This window comes from Parasteatoda tepidariorum, chromosome 2 (assembly GCF_982258835.1).
Source record: "Parasteatoda tepidariorum strain Cologne lab strain chromosome 2, Ptep-v5.0, whole genome shotgun sequence".
NCBI lineage: Eukaryota > Metazoa > Arthropoda > Arachnida > Araneae > Theridiidae > Parasteatoda > Parasteatoda tepidariorum.
Genome location: NC_141756.1, coordinates 106,017,771 through 106,039,391, shown reverse-complemented (window position 1 = coordinate 106,039,391; position 21,621 = coordinate 106,017,771). Strand labels below are relative to the sequence as shown.

Sequence of the window (21,621 nt, the reverse complement as noted above, 5' to 3'; positions counted from 1 at the left end):
TAACAAATTTAATTACTGATGTGTACATTAAACTAATAATATAATTCGTTGTATTAAGCTATCAATAATTGAATTTTTTTAGACAAATGTAGGGTATTTTGATTATTATAAGATTAAAACGAGGACTAGCTTAATTTAAAAATTATATAATCATTTTGGCAACATCTTTATTTTAATATTCATACGCCGCTCTGGCAACTAGGAATTCAGGGTCAGGGAATCGTAAAATTATAAGGAGGTCAAATTAATACTTCTTATTAAATAAATTTTAAAAATCTCTTATTAGTTCTTTGACAAGAAAAGTAAATTCTTTTTTAAATACTTTACGGAATAACAAATCATCAATGGCTGACACTGATAAGCTTAATATTGATAGCATCATAGCCAGACTTTTAGAAGGTATGCGAAATATTTTTGTCTACCAAATATAATGCCACTTATTTAACTTATTAATTATTATGCGCATGATAAACTTTCAATATTATTGTTATGAAAATAGCTCATTATATACGTTTAAATGTTTGTAAAGTATATCATCAATGTTTATTTTTGGGCTTAGCAGCATAGGTATCTTTGTAATGTTGTCATAGATTGCGTGTTATTTAATACGAGCTTTTAATCCAAATTTTGTCTTCTTTTTCTTTGTTTATAAGAATAATTGTTTGTAACTGTTAAAATTTGGTTTTCTATTACAATGTTATTCTATCAAGCCGTTGAACCATTTATTTAAATACTCCAACACTTTCTTTACCTCTCAATTATGAGTCTACTTAATATTTGAAAATATATTTAGGATTTTTTTTTTAATCCTTTGAGCTTTTAAGCATAAAGTTAATATTTTATTTGATATTTATTTATGCTTATCAAACTTTAATAAGTTTTAAAATTAGTAGTCTGCTCGTTTGGGTTGGTTTCAGAATTGTCAAGTTTTAAAAAGTAATTCGGTTTGGTTAATTTAATTAAGGAAACCCTTTGCCTTGGCAATTGTAATTGATGTTAACAGGTTTATATGGAAATATCCTAACTGCTAAGATTCTTAATTAGCTATGGTAATAATAATAGCTGTTAGGCATAATGTGTACATTTTGTAGTAATAGGTTTTTATGCCCTTTCAGAATAAATACCGAAAATTACGTATTTATAATGCTTTTAAAAATGAAACTAACTTACCAAATTTTTTGCCGAGTTATTTGTAATACTTGTCATCAGGTGTGTATAATATACACGAATGCTATTCAAAATGTCCATATATTACTTTGCAGTCAAAATCTTTACTTTTACACCACAGTTTATCAGGCAGAGAGTTATGCAAAAAGCATTTCTTTTGTTGCTTCCGGTAGCTGCACTTTATTTGCGATTACATTTGATTTTGACATTGAAGACTTAAAGGACAATAATTGATTATTCTTCTGGCAAAGAGTTTTTTGGTATTCAGTTGGCAGACTCATCATTACATATCTATTTCAAGTGACATGACAATATTTTAATCTTAAAAAAACCTTGATATGTTTTTTTAATTTGTGATTTTGCTAGAATATGTGCATCCTGTTATGTTAAAACATTGTTTTTGGTGCATTCTTAGCTACAATTAGTGCTTTTTAAGAATGTTTTAAATAATAAACAACTATCAGAGTTTAATGCAAAAAATTAAAAACTACTTTGAGTCTGAACTTAGTGAAACAAAAGTATTCAAATGCATTTATAATGAAAACATCCTTATTAAAATGCATTTAACAAAAGACCCTCTAACCAAACATGGATCTTCACTTTTGTGCATTGTAGCAAAAAATTACGAAGATAATATAGAAAACTTTAAACCTGTTGCTAGTAATTCTGCAATTATTTTAGAAAATTCAAATTCAACAAAAAAATTTTTTTGGATATAACTGAAAGTTTAAATTCTACCAAAATTTTTTTTTATAAGATTGAAAATTTAATTGTAACCGAAGAAAATTTGAATATAAGTAAAAATTAAAATAAGGGAAAGGAAAATTTAGTTAGAAATAAAGAAAATTTAAAACTAGTTTAGAAATTTCCGTAACCAGAAAGTTCTATAAAAATCGAGCAAATGCAAAGGAAAATAGAAAATCGGCTGAAAGGCTTGTTAAGAATTTAGAAGGTTTATTCCTCATTCCTTTTTATGGATATAAATTGAATGTCTTATGAAATCAACAAAAAACTGAGCTTACATATAGAAAATGTTTTAAGTACAAAAATAGTAATAAATTCGCATTTTTTTTTATTCATTTTTCTTTTTATTTGCTTATATTATCTTTTTTGTTTTGCCAGAAAATTTTTCATTTTATCTAAATCTGCATGTCATACAGATATTCATATACTTTCACAACGAACTCTTCAAAACTATTACAAACTATTTAGTCATTATAGTATAAAGAAATAAAAGTAAGATTTTGAAGAAAGATATGTTAACTTGACATTTTCAATGTTGACAACTCTTCTACTAGTTTTTTATTAAAAGTGGTGACAAAATTTGCAATTTAGTACTTTATTCTTGGTATATTTTATTTTTAAAATTACATAAACCATCTTTATATTTAATTAATTTTAACATACTTGAGGTGATTCGTAAAAGAAAAACATATGGAGGGAAATAACCACCCCTCAAAGAATAAGGTGAGATGTCACAATATACACCCCTCTAATGTCACCTCCCCAATATCAACTAAATATTTTTTATGTATATTTGAAATGGTAATTTAATTTATCCAAATTATCTAAGTTACGATCAGTTTACTTTTTCTAGCGATTGTTGCCTGAAATTGCATTAAAAAAGAACCGGAAGTAGTTTTATTATAACTTGATTATTTGCCAAGTTGTAACGTACCCCTGGATCTAACTCACTATTTAAACTATCTCTCTGGCGTTCGTTATAAGATGCTACTTAGTACTTTCAACAACCTTTCTATCAGGTGGCAAGTCGTACAAACATCTGAAACAGGTGTAAAAGATTCTAATCATACGTAAGCAATGTTTCTGGAATTCTTTAAAAAAAAAATATATATATATATATATATAAAATTTAGCGTATGAATTCCACGAAAAAAAATTTTTACAAAAATTTGCAATACAATAGCCACGAATGGCTAAAATACTTCTCTTATTCCTCAACAGATGGTGCTATTGCCAGAACTGCAGTATGTTGAGTGTTTATAGTTTAAGTTAATTATAAATAATAATAGTAATTAATTTAAGTTAAGAGATTTTGAAACCATTATTTATAATTCAGATTTACGTAGGTTTACTTTGTTAAATGTGCTTTAATTATTGGCAATCGAAATGGGCTACAGGTGGCGAAGAGCACTCTTTTCCTATGGCAACACTTTACATGCTTTCTACTTTAGCGGGTTTAGAATCGTAGAAGGAAGTACGTTAGTTTCTGTCTTGATTTTCAAATAGATTAAAATCTTTTAAGTTAGGAAACTATATGGAACTGCAAACTTCATTAAACATAGCTCTAAAAGAAAGCATCATGGAAATTTAAAAAAAATATTTTTAACAATTAAATACGAGAAATATTAAGAAAAGCAAAAATATTGTAGTACATTCCTATACAATGGAAATGTGGTTTAGAGGGAAGGGCCAAAACCATGGAACTGGTTTCCCCCCCTTCCAGGTGGCGTATTCGAGCTTTATGATCACCTATTTCCATTTTTGACTTACATGATTGTGCATGATGTATCAAATTTTACTTGTGGCCCAAAAGATGTCGCCAGTAAAATCTCTTATTTTATTTCTCCAATGTTGGCGGGTACGTAATTGGGGACTCCTCGTAACTTTTTATTTTTATTTGCGTATGATTTTTAAATCAGCATTGTAGCCAGTAAGCTGAATTGCTGGTTGTCTTCAAAGTAAGGTTTTAATAGATTTAACTTGGCTTGAACTACATGTGTTGTAAGCAGTATAAGTGCACCAATTGTCAAGAAGGTTAAATAATGTAAGGAAAAACTTGTTTCTTTTCAGTCCGAGGTTCCCGACCTGGCAAAAATGTACAGCTGAGCGAAGCAGAAATAAGAGCTCTTTGTTTAAAATCAAGAGAAATCTTTTTAAGTCAGCCTATATTATTGGAGTTGGAAGCACCATTGAAGATCTGTGGTAATTATCAACTTATTTTTTTATTTAGTTTTTTTGTTATTCCATATCAAATTAGCTGTTCTATTTTTTGTAAAATTTTAGCTCAGAGATAGAACTATAACAGATTAGGAGAAAATATAAAATTTGTGATGTTTTGAACTGTTAGTTTCTAAGTTAATAGTTGAAAAGTTTGAAAATTCATAAATTTTTTATAATTTTCTAATGACTGTAGCTTGAGCTATTTGACCTGAAGAGTTAAATTTTATGACATTTTGATCAGTATATAATGTAAATAAATTATATTTAAAAAAATAATTTTTAAAAAATTTTTCTTTTTTTTTATTGAAAAAAAACTTTTTTTAGCAATGTTCAGTGCTAAAAAAATTATTTATGGTATTTTTTAGGATCAAAATGAAAGAAAAAAAACGTTTAATAATTAGTCAATGGCATAAACAAAGGAGTAAAATGTTATATATAACCCCCGTGGCAGAATCGTTGCGACACGGCGGCATTGTCGCAGAACGTTAGAGTTCTTGCATAAAGATTTTTCTTACTGGATGTAAAAAAAAAAAAATTCTGCAGAAATTTTCCAAAGATTTATCTTTTCTTAAGAATTATATTCAAAAGATTCCTTTCTCGCGCATCCGAGTGGAAAAAATGCTTTTTCTATTCTCATTTGAGAAGAATGAAAAATAAAGATTAATGAAGTAAAAAATTTGGTTTTCTATTCTGCAGAAAATTTCGTTCTAATTTTATTAATGCAGTTATTACTATTGATTTCCACATATTTTTAAATCCGATATTTCTAATATGATATTATTTATTACAACAACTGAATCTCGAAATGAAACGCACATGAAATGATGATTTACAAAATGCGAAAAAGGAAATAATTAGTGTGTTTTTCCCTACAAAATGCGAGAATGTAGCCCTTAATATTAGAATTAAAAAAGTATTGCATGTTTAATTAAAAAAAAATTTATTTGGTCCGAAAAGTTTCTTTTTTTTCTTCTTTCTTTCTTTCTTTTTTTTTGAAGTTGATGCTTTTTTAATTTAGTAACATGTATATTTGTTATTTTTAAAAGTATCTTGCAGAAAAATATTAGTATTAGAAAGATATGTCGCAGAAAGCCCAAAAAAAATTCTGCCACGGGGTATATAACTTACTAGAAATCATCTAAATAGTATTAGGTGTTTGACATGCTACATTTGTCAAAATGGTGTCAGTAACTTGTTGAGGATTAAAATAAGTACAAGTCTTATGTCTGACATCATTGCAAATACAAAAAGGAGGAAAATTGTGAAACTTATCTGGTTTAGCAAACTAATTGTCTGTGGGGTCTGACAACATGAGACGCTCTCCCATACATGTCTCCGATATATATGTAAAAAAAATTGTATTATCTAACTGACAAATTTAATCTTTGTTTTTACAAGTGTAAGAGAGTGTTGAGTTTGAACAAAAACAATTATAATTCCTTAATTTCTGTTATAGTTATCTTCTGCCCCCAACCCCCAACAAAATGCAAGAATATCACCCATAATAGAATAAAAAATTATTACATGTTCAATTAAAAAAAATACATTCTATCTAGTTTGTTTGTTTTTGGAAACACAACACTTTTGTTGTTTTAAGTTAGTAACAATGCTATTAAAAGTAACTTGCAGAAAGATATTAATGCTGGAGAGTTTTGTCGCAGATAGATCGAAAAAACTCTGTCACAGGGCATGCTACATTTGTTGAAATGGTGTCAGTAACTTGTTAGGGATTATAATTAGTACAAGTCTTATGCCTGACATTATTGCAAATAATAAGAGGAAGAAAATTGTGCAACTTATTTGGGTTGGCAAATTAATTATCTGTGGGGTAGCGGTCTGACAATCCGAGACTTACTGCCATGGATGTCTCTGACCAAGTATTGAATAATAAATCGTTCATTTTGCCGGGCGCTAAATAATCAAATTTACAATCCATAATGTAATAAAGAATGAGACACGGGAATCAGCGCTATGCTGCATGATGAAAGTGTGGATAATACATATATAATACAATGTAAGATACAAATACAAAAATAATGAAAATTAAAGAAAAAAAAGTAAGATTTAAAATTACATGTTTCAGTAGAGGAATGCCTTCTGATGCAAAATAATGCATAGCTTTAAGCTAGAAGAAGGCCACCCAATAAAGGCCGAATCAGAGTATTTCTGTGAGAAATATTTTTTGTAATTGTTGGTGGTAAGATTTGAGTGAGGGACTGAGATTTCATAGGTTTAAAAATGAATAAAAAAAATATTTATTTCAAATAATACTTCAAACTTGCATGAATGTTATAAAGATCAAGGGACCGAAGTTTCGGTTCACTATAGCCGTTACGCAGGCAATTTAACTAATGGTTCCCAAACTCCTCCCTTTTATTGCACATTATTCAAATAAATGACTGAAAAATATTATGTAGTAGTAAAAAATTTTTTATTTTTTATTTCTCTTCGTCTTGCGTACAAAAAAAATTAGCAATCTTTAGCTGATGAGCAATCCTCAATATCAGATATGGAAACACTTTCCGACTCTCAAATAATTTTTCCAGAATTTCTGTTATTCCGCTTTTTAGATCTGTCTAACCAGCCATTCGAGCACATAAAAGTAGTCTCACAGAATTGCTTAGCAAATTCATCGACATTTGTCCAGATACTGGAAAATTGCGGCTTCTTTGAATGCTAAACCACTTCAGTAATGCTTCTTCAAGATCCTTGTGATCTGCTTTTCTCAACTTTTTTCCACCATCTAAGTTTTTTTTCATGATTTTCTATTTTTCCATGTCTTACAAACTGTAGATTTGGATAGTTTATAATCCCTGCAAATATCAGCTTGATTACATCCATTTTCAATTTTTCTGATTATGCCCATTTTATCATCAATGGAGAACGTTTTACGTTTACTGCTCGCCATAGTTGAATTTGAGACACTTGTTTGCAGGCTTTTTATAACTGAACTGAGAACTGAACCCTTATCAACACAGATTAGTGTCCAAACTTTTGACCAATATTGAATAATTACTCATTCCCTCTGACAGAAAATCCATATTGATCCCACTGACACCTTATAAATGCATCATCTGCCTGGGTTAGAAACATCTGCTTGGCATGTTTAGGGATGGGAAAGTGAGATAAAAGAAGTAAACGAGAACAAATGCTTATCGCTACATTCCCCTCTATAGATGGCTTTAAAAATCGGTATATCTATTTATTTTGAAGTAGAAATTTCAAAATTATTACAAAAAAATGAAGAAAAAAAATCAGTCGAACACAGAAAAAAGTTCATTATATCCAGCTTCCTCCCTTTTTTGGTTCACTATATCCACGAAAAATAACATTATACTTGTGTAGCAAGGCACAGGACCGAACATTTCGTTCACTATATTCGGGGGGTCGGATAGCGGGTTTGACTGTATATGAAAAAACTGAAATATCCTTCATTTACATTTTAGCATTTTCTTAGAAAATTATACATATAATTTTTTCCATAAATATGTTCATTTTTGTTAACTTTTTTAAATAATGATTGTAATTTGCAGGAGATATTCATGGACAATACTATGATTTGCTGAGATTGTTTGAGTATGGTGGATTTCCACCGGAGAGCAATTATCTTTTTCTTGGTGATTATGTGGACAGAGGTAAACAGTCATTGGAAACAATTTGTCTTCTTCTAGCCTACAAAATTAAGTATCCAGAGAACTTTTTTCTTTTGAGAGGAAATCATGAATGTGCAAGTATCAATCGTATCTACGGTTTTTATGATGAATGTAAGTCTTAAATTGATTTTTAATCTTTTCAATATTTTATAATATGCATATTTGAAAATAATTTTTCTTTTAATAAAGGCAAAAGGAGATACAACATTAAACTGTGGAAAACATTTACTGATTGTTTTAACTGTCTCCCAGTGGCTGCAATTGTTGATGAAAAAATATTCTGCTGTCATGGCGGTAGGTTGATTTATCTAACGAAAAAAAAACTGGTTTTGTAAGAATTTATTTATTTTAAGAAATTTTTTACTTTAAACCTAATGTTGTGAATGATTTTGTGTTTAACAATAAGGCCACGCCCGTTGTTCACTCCACAGGGAAAACCTGGAAAATACAGGGAATTTTGATTTTTTTTTTTTTTTTCCTCCACAAACTGGAAAAATACAGGGAATTTTGTTTCCTATTTTTGCCTTTTAAAAAATGGTGACCACTCAAAGCATAATCTATGGGATATTCAACCATGATATTTCCGCTATACTAAACAATTTTATTTTACTATAGCATTATTTAAGATATGCTCAGCTGTTAGTAATTGTTTCCTCTTAATATATTGTGTATAATATGTACGGGGAATTTTTTTTCCAGATTTGAGTGGCCACCCTGAGGCATAATTGAAAGATCAATAAAATTATGCCTATTGGAAATTCTATAAAATAATTCGGGAAATGTCTAGAAATTTTCCCCCCAGGTGTTTGTGGTTATCATGAAAATGTTGATAGCCTTTTTATGATTCAATTATGTTGAAATATCCTAACTGAAGTGTATTTTAGCAAACTCGTGTAATTAAAAAATTAGTTGCTTAACGTTAAAAATCTTAATATGCTAAAAAGTATTGTATAAGTTCTATGTGAAGTAGTTTTCAGTTTTAAAAATCACTATTCTTCATGAAACACATTCACTTAACAATCTCTAAAGTAAATTGAAATTAGGAAGTGTGTTGTTTGCAGTTTTAATTAAACAGGAAGTTCCAGACGCAAACAATTGAATTTTTTTTCTCTGTATATATAGTGGAAATTCCCAAATCCAGAGTCAAAGGTACTTTAGCAAGTCCGAAAATTTTTTTCCTCCGAATAATCGGTCTTTAAGGTAAACCAGGGTTGGGTTTTTGACATGACAAGGGTATAATACTGGTTTAAACCGTCAAAAATGTCAAAAACTAAAGTTTGCCAAAAAAATATATAAACTTCAAAACTACCAACAGTTGCCATGCATTATATTGAAATTTAATTATACTATAGGTAATCAGCAGGTTTTAAAATATTTTTTAATTAAAATTAAGGTAAAATAACAGATTTAAAATCTCGGAAATTTATATTCAAATGCATGTGCAGAAAATTTTTTTTAATATTTATATTTTGAAAAAAAAATTTTTTTTTGATACTTAAGAAAATTAAAAGTTTAGTACTATGCATTTTTGACATATAAGGAACATATAACTAATATTTATAAGGAACTTACAAGTTATGTTGTATAAATACAAACTTGATACAAGTGTATGAAAATTTTTTTTAATGTTATACCGAATATCTTTATTATCCAGTATGTTAATTTGAATTTAAAAGTAGTTATATTTGTGAATAATGATAAATATAATTCCTATTGTTTATTATATTTATTTATAATTATTACACTTTTCATTTTAAAACAATTTTTACCTCTTAATTTTTTTTCCCCACTTGTATTAAGAATACAAATAATGCATATCTTGAAAGCAAGAAGTAATTATTCAACAGCTGAATATTTAGATATTCAGCAAAACTATATAGTATTCAGCAAAATGAAATTCACAAGTATTTGGATAAACTAAATTTTCAGCATAGTAAATGAATAGGCTGAATATACTGTAAATCGACACTAACTACTCTGTGCATTTAACAGAAAGCACTTAAATTTGTACTGTCTTATGTTAAAAAGATTATTAAGAAGATTTTCTTTAAAAGATGTCTAATGTACAAAACTGCTAATGTTTATCTTTAAAAATGTCTAATTTTTAGTATAATTTATACTATACACTAAATTTGGTTATAAATAAATTTCTTAATAATATCACTGCAGATTTTCAATAACACATGAAAATGAATACATAATACAGTACGGAACCGGTTATCCGGAAATCAGAAAACCAAGAAACCGGAACGAATTTCGTTACATTTTCCCGCCATTTTTAAAAAAAAAAATTTTTTTTTTCCTCATAAGATTTTAGGATTTTTCGTTCTTTTTTGAAGGATGTTTACCTTACCATCATTTTGAAAATAATCATTAGTGTATTACTTCATCGTTTTTTCTTCTTTTTAAGATTATTTCCAAATATTATTTTTTTTTAGTTCGGTTTAACAATAAAAATAAAGGCTTTTTGTAGCGATTCAGAAAACCGGAAAAATCAGTTATCCGGAATAGCCATGGTCCCGATCGTTCCGGATAATCGGTTCCGTAGTGTATTACAAAAGATGTGAGCTTTCAAAAGTACAAGATTTTGGTTACTATTCAAAATATAAGTGTTTCTTCAAAATTTTAAATTTTTTCTAGAACATATTTAGAAACACTATTCTTTATAAAAAAATATATAAATTTAATATATTAATTAAATTTCACATATGAATATAGGTTTTTGACATTTTTGACAGTGAGGTTTTTGACATGACGGTTTAAACCATGGTTTAAACCGTCAAAAACTGTCACATGTCAAAAACCTGCCAACCCTGAGATAAACAAACACCAAAAGATATTTATTAAATACAAAATAAGAATTAGGCCATAATTAACGTCAATTTCAATCAACGAATAAATCCGCATGGTTTGCGGTGTGGCTTTATTTTTGCAGCTAATTTTAACACTGTTTGTAAAATCCATTTTAATATGCCATTATAACATATCGTAAACTCCGTATCATGCATCAGTTAATAAACATTTCTCAACCCTCTCGATTAGCGACAATTCCACCATGAAATCGCTTGGTTTTGCCTATCGTTTCTTCGATTATTCAGGGGTCTGTCCTGGCTAAATTTACTACCGTTTAACGGTACCTTCATGAATTCAACTTTAGGAAAAACGGTAGTTTCACAAAATACTTTTTCTTAACATTTTATTTTTGTATCCCATAAGAAACAATAAATCCATATTTTTGTGTTTACTTTTTTATATAATTTTTAATTTTCACAAATTATGTCTAAATATTCATAAAATAGGTACATCTCAGGAAAACCTAGACAGACCCCTGTTATTATTAAAATGGTATTTCACTTGTTTTTGAGAATCTCAATCTTTTAATATGATATGAGTTGGTTGACAAACTTTGTAGTGTGTGTTTTGCACTCAGTTATTGACGATTCACCCACGATCCCGCTGGAAATTACAATCTCATTTTTGTCAATTGTTGTTCCTAATTTTCATAATTTTTAATGCTACATTGTCATATACAAGATTTTTTTAAATCTCATGTTTGTGGAATTACTTTTTGATGCACTTGATTTGGGATGATTTTATTGTCAGGGGTCTGTTTAGAAGAAATTTACGGTCCGTTTACAGAATATCTTCTCATAAAAACGGACCCTTCACAAAATAATTTAACTTTAAAACGGACCCTTCACAAAATAATTTATCTTCTAATTGGACCCTTCACAAATTTGTTTTTCTTCATTATTGCTTTGTTAATCGAATAAACCCTTCCCAAGGGGGTGGAAGACAGATGTAAACAAACAAAGCTTTGTCTTCGGCAGACGCTTCTTCCTTTATTTGTCCGAAATGAATATTCTGCGTTCAGCAGTATAGGCTAAATACCAAATATTTGTATTTTGCATCTCTAATTTAACGTCAATTGTAGCAGCAATTGCTGTTTATCTTTTAAAATTTAATTTTTTTATTATAATTTTAGTGTTGAGCATAATCTTGTATCTCTTTACAATTTAAAAACTCCCTGAAAAAGTGTTTTGCAATAACAGGGCCCTATTTGCGCAAATTCACAAAAGCAGGACCGTGGTTGAAAGAATGTGGCTTAACGTTTATTTTATATTCACAAATTACGAGTAATTTTTTCGCAATTTTACAAAAAACGGACCTTTCACAAAATGTCTGGACAGACCCCTGATTGTCTAAGAGGTTTTGTCAGTCGCATTTTCAAGAATTGGGGATTTCCACATGTTTTTTAAAATTTCAATTTTGTTTTTAAAATATTGCAATCTGCAAATTCGGAATTGTGCTTTTAAAAAATCACTTAATGACCCACTTTAGTCATAATAATCTCATCTTAAATCCGCAATTTATCAGAATGTGAAATTTTTGAGTACTCTGAAGTGGGAATTTGATTCTGAAGATTCCCTTAGTGGAAATCTGATAAAAATCATTAAGAAGCTGAAAAGTGGATTCTCGTTCCTGCATGTTTTTTTTAAAAAATCGTAATAGTGCAAAAAAATTTAAAAGGGAAGAAATTTGTTCACTTTGGTTGTTACAAAGTGTCTGGTTAACAGATGTCTGGATATGGGACTTGGTGATAATGACTAGAGGGCATATTGTTAACTTTTTGACTTAAAATCACCCTTGGATAAATTCTTTACTGATATCAGGACTGCAAGTTCTATGTGTCTGGTATCATAAAGTTAACGAAAAGTCCTCGGACAGAATGTAAAATATTTGACTCATTAAATATAATTTTTTGCATGGAAAAGATTGAGTTTTATTTTCCCTCAAAAAACTGAAATTACTTTCTTGCTAACCCAATCAAATAATGTTGTACTCGTTTAGGTTTAAGTCCTGATCTGCAATCTATGGAACAAATCCGTCGTATCATGCGTCCAACAGATGTTCCTGACCAAGGTCTTTTATGCGATTTGTTGTGGTCCGACCCTGACAAAGATGTGATGGGTTGGGGAGAGAATGACAGAGGTGTATCTTATACTTTTGGAGCCGATATTGTGGGAAAATTTCTGCACAAACATGACCTGGATTTAATTTGCAGAGCTCATCAGGTAATTGTCCTTTTTATACGAACATCCATTAAAGTTAAATGGCATTTGATTACTTGTTTTTGGTAGCAATGGTATGTTGCACTTTCTAAATTTTTAGCTTAATATTTGTTAGCAAAATTGCACAATATGATATACCTGCCAAGTTTCCTGTTTTTTAACGAAGATTCCTGTGTTTTAAGGCTATCACCTGTTTACCCGTGTATTCTCAAATTTCTCTGCATTTGTTGAAGTTTAAGAAGAAGAAAAAAAATGGCGATTACATATCTGCTGATGGCAAAAATACTTCTCTTATTCTTCAACAGATGGTACTATTGCTAGTACTGCAGTATGTTAAGTGTTAATAGTGGAAGTAATTATAAATAATAATTTAAAAAGATATTAAGATTTATGTACATGATTTTTACTTCTAGATGTAAGAATAGAATAATATAAGAATTAAGTCTGATGAATTATATATCCAATTTTGAATTTCTCTTTTTGACTTGCATGATGTATCAAAACTCAACTCGTGACCTTAAAAAATATCACTTGTAAAATCTCTGTTATTTTATTTCTCCAATGTTGGCAGGTATGATGTTATTTAATTATGGTGTGCACCTTCTTTGATTATCAGATTTGCAGCTGTGTATTTTGTCTATAATAGTTTAATTTGAAATTCAATTTCTTTACTGTGAAATATACCTTCTCCCTCTATAGTAGGAAGGGTTCCAAATTGAATGTGCATTGCAAAACAATTTGATGCTGAACTATATGCATTTATGTTCCAGCAGAACAATTTATGTCAAGATTAGGTTTTATATGTTATGACTTTTATTTTAGGAACAAAACAATATCAATAAGACTAATGGCTCAAAAGTTATAGCTTTTATGTTTAAAAACTGCACTTTTGTACCTAAACCTATATACGTGACTAATATCACTATATTGAATCGAAAGTGACCAAAACAAAGTTGATAAGACTAATATGTTTCTTATGTTTTTTACTCATAAACTCTTTACGACTTTGAAGCAGTTTGTTCTATCATTGTACTTTTTTTTTAAAGTTTAGAATAAAAATATGCATTTATAATTATAAATAAGTTACTTTTTTTTTTAATGGAAACTAAATAATATTTCTGAACTATTAGTCCTGCTACCTTAATTTTAGTCTCATTCTATGTAGATGTAAATAAATTTATGATACTGTGCTTGTCTGTGTAGCAAATTCAGAAGTTTGTGGTTTTGGATCCCAATAGAACGAAATTTGTGAAACCGAATAAAAGTTAATGCAATAAAAACAGAGTTAGCAAAGTTTAGGACAATGGATTAATCCACGGTTTAATCAGTCTTGCCCAAAACTGCTTTGTCTTAAACTGTCTAAAACCCTTTTGCTCAAATTATGTCATAAGTTAAAGAAAGTATTGTGAAAAATTATGTCATAGTTAAAGAAAGTATTGTGAAAAATAAAAGGTTAATTTTTGAACAAGAAACAAAATGAAGACAATTTTTTGTTTTATTAAAAAAGTTTTATTATTTTTGATATTGCTTGTACGAAAACATAATTTATCAGTATTAAAAACATATACATTCATATTTAAGGGATAAATAAGGTATTCACTTTTGTTGTTCAATAAATTGTGGAGGGTCAAAAGTTATAAATCTTTTCATGTTCTATTATTTTCTTTTAATAAGTTAAAGCAAATTGTATAAATAGTATCAAATATTTATTAATATAAGTAATTATTATGTGTTACACATAGAATTTTTACCTTTTACCAATGTTCAAGTTTTTGGACAGTTTTAGTCAGTTTAGGACAGTTAAAGACAGCAAAATCCGTGTGTCCTGTCCAAAACCAGTTTAGGACGTCCAAAACCCCAACCCTGAATAAAACAGTTTTTGACTTTTCAGTGAACTGCTTTTTAATTTCGAAGTAATTTATTAACTGTTTATCAAGAAATGTAAAATGGTTTTTTCAATCAGGAGGGTTGATGAACGAAATAAATGTGAGACAAATATCTCTAGTCTGTAATAGAAATAAGGGCTTGTTAGTATATATATAAAAAAATTAACATTCTTCAATATCTATGCTGTTTCATTGATGTTATATTTTATTATTAGTATTTTTTATTTTCTGAATGCATGTTTTAGGTTGTGGAAGATGGATATGAATTCTTTGCCAAAAGACAACTGGTTACTTTATTTTCTGCTCCTAATTATTGTGGTGAATTTGATAATGCTGGAGCAATGATGAGTGTTGATGATACTCTTATGTGCTCCTTCCAGGTATGTGGAGTCTATTAAATGGCCCAAATTTAATTAATTTGTATTTCACAAAATATAAATTAGATGTGAACAGTCTGCATACTAATCCATGGTGCGTAGCGTTTTTAAAAAGTGCTTATTTTTGTTTTTTAAAGGCCCTTAAAGATGCTTTTTTTATGGAGTGTTTTTAAAAAGTGCTTAATTTTTTTCTATTTGAAAATGAGATTTTTTCCTTCACCATGCTGATTTTTGCTGCATATTATGCAAAAGCGTGGTTTTCACTTTGTTCTATTCAACGTTTCCACAAATCATTCAACCACAATCCATTTCGGCTATCAACCCCAATCATGTTACATATTTGATGAAATACTTGGGAGTCCGCATGTGCGTCTACTGAGCTGGGTTCAGTGAGCACTCTCATGTACAACTCTGCTACGTTTTGCATGGTATTCTCAATTTCAGACTTCATTTTCCGCCTTCTGAAATTGAACCGAAAAATCTCTATCTTTTTATTGTGGCTCAAGAAAAGAATTCTTTGTCAGAAACTAGTACACTTCCAATTTATACTTCATTAAATACATGTTGATTAAATTAAGTCAACTTTAAAAAAAAAAAAAAAATCCTGTATTGCAATGGTTTGTCAACGTTTCAGTGAATTTAAAAATTAAGTTTTAAAAGCTTAAATAAAAGTAAGTTTTTTTTTTTTTTTAAATTTTCATGTTATATATGTAATAACTAAGGCCCGGATTTTGATGACATTTGCATTTTTGGACATTTTTTGTCCTTTAAAGCATTTTTTGAGATTTATAGGGCATTTTCTTTAAATTTTGGGGCGTATTTTGCATTTTAAAGCATTTTTTAAATTTTTTGTTAATTTTTTATAATTTTTTATTATTACACTGGCTTCCAAACAATGAAGAAAATCTCTAGGATATTAAAAGGTGAAGCAACATCTTTTCAAATTGAAGAAGAATTGTCAGTAAGCGTGACCGTCCTTTTCAACTACGTACCAATAACATCAATTAGACGTTGAAAGAAACTTCTCCTGGTATATAAATTTGCTTTCAGACAAGAGACGCTCGTTTACATTTCAAAATATTAAAAAAAAAATAATAATAATAATCCACTGTAATTCTGATATTTAGTAATATTATGAGATGGAAGTTGTTATATTCATTTAAGTTTCTATACAAAATGAAAATGCTTTAAAGTCAATATATTTTCCTTTTTTTTTTGTTATTTTAGGATATAAAACATTTTTTTCAAACTTTAATGAACGTAGTTTAGTTCAATATTTTTACTTCTATTTAAGTCATGTCATAAGGCATTATTAGCGCAATTTTCGCATTTTAAGGGCATTTTTTGCACTTTCTAAGGGCATTAATTGAGATTTTTTAGGTCATCAAAATCCGGGCTCTAGTAATAACTATGAATGTATTTATATATTATGCAAAAAATTAATTTGCAGAGTGTTAATTATGGTTAAATATTAAAACCAATTAAAATTAATTTCGAAAATAAGATCGTAAATATAGCTGAAAACAGTTTTTATTGAAAATAATCTAGTATTTTTGTTTTATTCATTTTTATGACTGTCAAGTCAACCAACAAAGTACGCATTGAGTCCAAATCACGAAAATGATTTCAGTCTGTGAAGGGTACTCCTCCCACCCTCCACAGAAAAAAAAATCTCTTTCAGGTCTTAATGCGATGCTTGTGGTCATTTGTGACTCATGATCAGCTTTTAACATGAAGGAAATGAAATCAGATAGGAATGTTAATTCTAAGAACGGAAGCTCTTGGGGTGGTCGGCAGTGAGTCTTCTCTTGTCAGAAAAGATGGGGGAAAATGGCAAAAGATGATAAAATAAGATTTTTTTTCGAAACCAATTATGAATGGAGAAAATAAGGTTGAAATTTGGGGGCGTTTTACATGGATTTATTGCTTCAGAGACTATCGTAATATTGAGAGAATTACATTAATTCATATGCAAGTTTGTCGGGGCCCGGTAAACATTATCGTAATAAAGGGAGGTTGTATTGGATATCGCAGTAGCGAGAGTTCACTGTATTTAGCAAAATATTTTTTATTTTAGCAATAAATAATTTTTTGTAGTCTATGAAGTATCTGCGTTGTGTTCATGATGCAACTTTTCTAAATCTCCTAAGTTGTAATACAAGCAGTGCATCCGCGCACCTGGAAAGTTATGAATTTCGGTATTGAACAAAATTTGCCATGATTTAAACTATTTTTTTAAAAAAATGATAGAAAGTCATGGATTTAGGTCGCCAAAAAATTTTATTTTTAAAACGGAGCCCCCTTCCCCCATTCATGGTGTTCCGAATATCTGAATTTGTAACAAAATCCCCATTCAGAGTCATTTTATTAAAATATAAAACGTTTTTATAATGTTCTTAAAAAATTATGGTATTCTTTCAAAAAAAAAAGAAAAATCATTTCTAGAGCAAAGTATCTTTTAAGCTTATTATTTATTTTTTTATTTTATCAATTTAAAATTCTAACTAAAGCAAGCTAGTCATTGGCAATTTTTTTTTTATTCCGAAATTAGAACAGAAAAATCAAGAGTATTTCTTTCCTTTCTGATGAACAAGAAAAGTATCTTTAGAATATAATTCTGCAGGAAAAAAAAATTATTTGCTCAGCTATTATTTTTCAGCTACTTTATTGCTTCCACTCTTTCTTTACTCTGTTTTTTAAATTTAAAATCAATAAATATGAAAATGCAAAGTATAGCAGTTTTGGTTATATCTATCATTATAATTAATGTTAGTGTAATCAGGGTATCTGCACACCTGGAAAGTCATGAATTTCGGTATTGAGCAAAATTTGTCATGAAATGTCATGATTTTTACTATTTTTTAAAAAAAACATGGAAAGTCCTGGATTTAGGTCTCCGAAAAATCTAATTTTTAAAATGGAATTTCCCCCCAATTTCATCCTGTTCCGAATATCTGAATTTCTAACAAAATCACCTCTCAGTCATATTTTATTTGAATATAAAATGATTTTATCATGTTCTTTAAAAATTATGTCGTTCTTTCAAAACATGAAAGAAAAAATATCATTTTTAGAGCTAATTATCCTTTAAACTATCTTCTGTGATTTTAGAACTTTTATTATTTTTTTTTAAATTTTATCAATTTAAAATTCTAGCTGAAAAAACCAGTTATTGGCTACTTTTTTTTATTCCGAAATGAACAGAAAAATCAGAAGTATTTCTTTCCTTTCCGATGAACAAGAAAAGTATCTTTAGAATGTAATTCTGCAGAAAAAATTTTTTTTTTACTTTTGCATTTTTTTCAGCTATTTTATTGTTTCAACTCTTTCTTTACTCTGTTTTTTTTTAAATTTAAAATCTATAAATATGAAGATGAAGAGTATAATAGTTTTGGTTTTGCCTATTTCGAATAATGTTATTATAATGCTTTTTTTTTTTTACATTTATTGTTGTGTTTTTGTTGGAGGAAATAGCAACTTCGTTAAGTCATGAAAAATTCTTGGAATTAGTCATGGAAAATCATGAAAAGTCATGAATTTGAAAATCTAAAATGTAGCAGATACCCTGTATAATGCTTTTTAAATTTATTATTCTGTTTTTGTCGGAGAAAATAGTTACTTTGTTAAGTCATGAGAAGTTCTTGGAAATTAGTCATGGAAAGCCTTGAAATTGAAAATCTTAAATGTAGCATATACCCTGTAACAGAAAACTGTTGATACTTATGTATTTCTCTCCTTTTAGATTTTGAAACCAGCAGACAAGAAAAAGTTTCCATATGGCCCAATGAATGCCAATCGTCCCATCACTCCTCCTAGAGGGCAGGTGAACAAGAAAAACAATAAGAAATAGCCGCTCTTTATTCTCGATCAAGAGTCTCTCTTGACCTGAGTGTCAAATAACTTTTTGTTCTCAGTCCACTTCATGGAGCTATACATTAATGTCAAAATCTGTACTTGTACATTTGGTACTGTACATACATCATTTATATATACATAAATATATATATATATATATAATGTGTACAAAAAATGTGATCTTTGTCAAATGTGCACCTATGGGGTTTTGTCTTATGTTATGACATTTCATCATATATCCATTATTTCATTTTACAACAATGTTTTCCTTTTGTTTACTTTTTAGATTATTCTTTTGTTAGCCTTGAGAATATAATCCCACTTGAATGTAAAAAGCTGTTGTCAAAATGTTCTGCATTCTCTTATCTATGCAATTGACTGCGTGTGTGTGGTTATTTATTACCCACCTCCTCTAATTAGCCATCGCAAATCTAGTGCCTAATCTCTATTTCCTTAAAAGCATTCAAACCTGTTAAAGTGTTGGCTATGCTTCACCCGTAATGTCTGTTTGAAAGAATATATATATATATATCTTAAATTTTAAAATGTATTTAAAGAAAAATATCTACCTTAATCAGGGGTGATTGTATTCCAGGGTTTTCGTATTATCTTTCCGTGAGAAAAAATTAAGAGAAGGGCATATGATTTTTCTGGCAATATCGCGGAATTCCGTGAATCTCAAGACCCTTGGTTCTTGCACTTTCGCTAATCAAAAACTTATAATCCGGCGAAATATTTGCAGAATTCTAAAATCCAAATTTTTAAACTTTCGCTATAACCAGTTACTTGTATACACATTATTCTTCAGTGGGCAGAAATTCGCCGATTGATTCTTTTGGCTTGGTTGAATATTTAAAACTGTGCCGGAATCCGCTAATATCGCAATTCATATTTGCACGGTTTGAATGTCAACCGTCAATTTCCGTGTTTACCTAATTTAACAGTTACACCTTGTGATTCGTATTAACAATGTTTAAAAATGGTACATCGCAATTCGTATTGAAGCAATTTTAAAATAATGTAGTCATGAGGTTTTAAAATCCAATTTCACGATTCATATCCGCGATTCCTGTAAGAACTAAGTTTAGTTACTTTAAAGATGTAATATTCATCATTGGTGGGTTATTTAACTATAAATCTTATTGAAAAAAATTATGTTAAATATAAAAAATGTGCGATATATATATTGATTTTTCCGCATAAAATTTTCACTCTTGGTCACAATCACCCCTGCTTCATTTTTATTTTCAGCTTAACCTAGTTCTGTAGTAGCAGTATTGATTTAATAAGGTAATTAGTTACCATTTTCACAATATAATTTTTCATGTTCTTTTCAAACTCTTTTCGTGCAATGCCGTAACGATATTAAAGTCTCAAAAATGGAATTTCACTTTTTTATTTGCTTTATCCATGGTTAATAAAATTCGATTTTAAACTTGAGCTATTAGTGTTACAAAAAAGTATATTTTTTTAAATAAATGTATAAAAGGCAAGTAATAAGTTTCTCCCTTTTTTTTAACACTTTTTGTCTTCCATGAAAAAAATTCACTCTTAAACAAGTTTTTTAATCAGACGTATGAACGACTTGGCTCATAATTGCTATTTTGCTTTGCATTTTTGTTGTCTACAAATCTGAAAACTTTATTTGTTTTCATTTAATATTTTTTTCTCTAATGGACTCTTCGAACAGATGCACAATTTTTTTGTCTTTTATATATATCTGCTACTTGAAATCTCTAAAACTACATAAAATTTGACTTTTTTAAAAATTTAAGTTTGAAACTTTGTATTGCTTTTTGTGTTAGATTATTTTAAAAAAAAAAAAATACTTTTGTAAACATTTTTTTTTTTTGTATTGTTATTTAATACTTTGACATTAATAGCTTTTATATATTGTCGGCAATAATGAACGTAATTGTTTTATTTTCATGTACCAAATTAAGTGTACTAATGATTTTTTAACTTAGTTCAATAAATTTTATAAAAATACTTATCGTGATTATTTATAAATCTAATGGCTCTTTTTGTTCTAACTAGAGAAGTGTGCAGAATGAAACTAGATTTCAATTTATAAATTTTAATTGTCTTGTTATTTTTCTCATTTATTAATAACCTCTTTTAGTAACCTTTTTGTAACGTGGAGTCAAATCCTTATTCCTCTTCTTGCATGTATATCTTAAGTAACTAAGTAATAATTTTCTTTGTATTTTGGACTCTGTTATTTTACTTGATACGGGCCCTCTTGATTCTATTAAAAATGTACATTACATTACAAGTACACAAAAATACGATGAATATTAACTTGTAAAAATTTTTTAATTTAATAATAATGTAACTTTTTTCTGTGTTACATGTAAAAGTTTTTTTTTTTTTTTTAAATGCCTCATAGATGAAAAATGCATTAAAAAACCAGATTCAAAGTTGCAATTTTTGAACATGCGTCAAGTTAACTACATGTTTTAACTCTAACAGGGTTGCCGTAGGCTATTCACAACTATTTTTGGCCTGGAGAACTATGGCATCTTTTTTTTTTTTGCCTGAAAAGGCTATAAATTTTTTTCTTTCAGGAAACGGAAACAATTGGGGGCTTTTCTGTGTTCCTAGCCAGGGTGCGTACCTTTTTTAAAAAGTGCTTAAAGGTGCTTAT

General features: G+C 28.8%; 1 protein-coding gene across 1 annotated transcript; it reads left to right on the top strand.

The window, feature by feature from the left end:
• The first annotated feature begins 181 nt into the window (after positions 1-181).
• On the top strand, positions 182-20,963 carry LOC107450425 (serine/threonine-protein phosphatase PP1-gamma catalytic subunit A). The gene is made up of 7 exons (XM_016066214.4): positions 182-399; positions 3,982-4,113; positions 7,665-7,895; positions 7,974-8,078; positions 12,636-12,859; positions 14,988-15,122; positions 18,862-20,963. Exons 1-7 carry the CDS (start codon positions 345-347, stop codon positions 18,967-18,969), a joined length of 990 nt encoding a protein of 329 aa, XP_015921700.1. The 5' UTR covers positions 182-344; the 3' UTR covers positions 18,970-20,963.
• The last annotated feature ends 658 nt before the right edge of the window (positions 20,964-21,621 follow it).

Excerpts from the sequence above, each read along its gene's own strand:
- LOC107450425 (XM_016066214.4), top strand. The coding sequence starts at position 345 with ATGGCTGACACTGATAAGCTTAATATTGATAGCATCATAGCCAGACTT. Across the intron at positions 7,896-7,973 it reads CTACGGTTTTTATGATGAAT|GCAAAAGGAGATACAACATT; the intron begins GTAAGTCTTAAA and ends CTTTTAATAAAG. Across the intron at positions 8,079-12,635 it reads AATATTCTGCTGTCATGGCG|GTTTAAGTCCTGATCTGCAA; the intron begins GTAGGTTGATTT and ends GTACTCGTTTAG.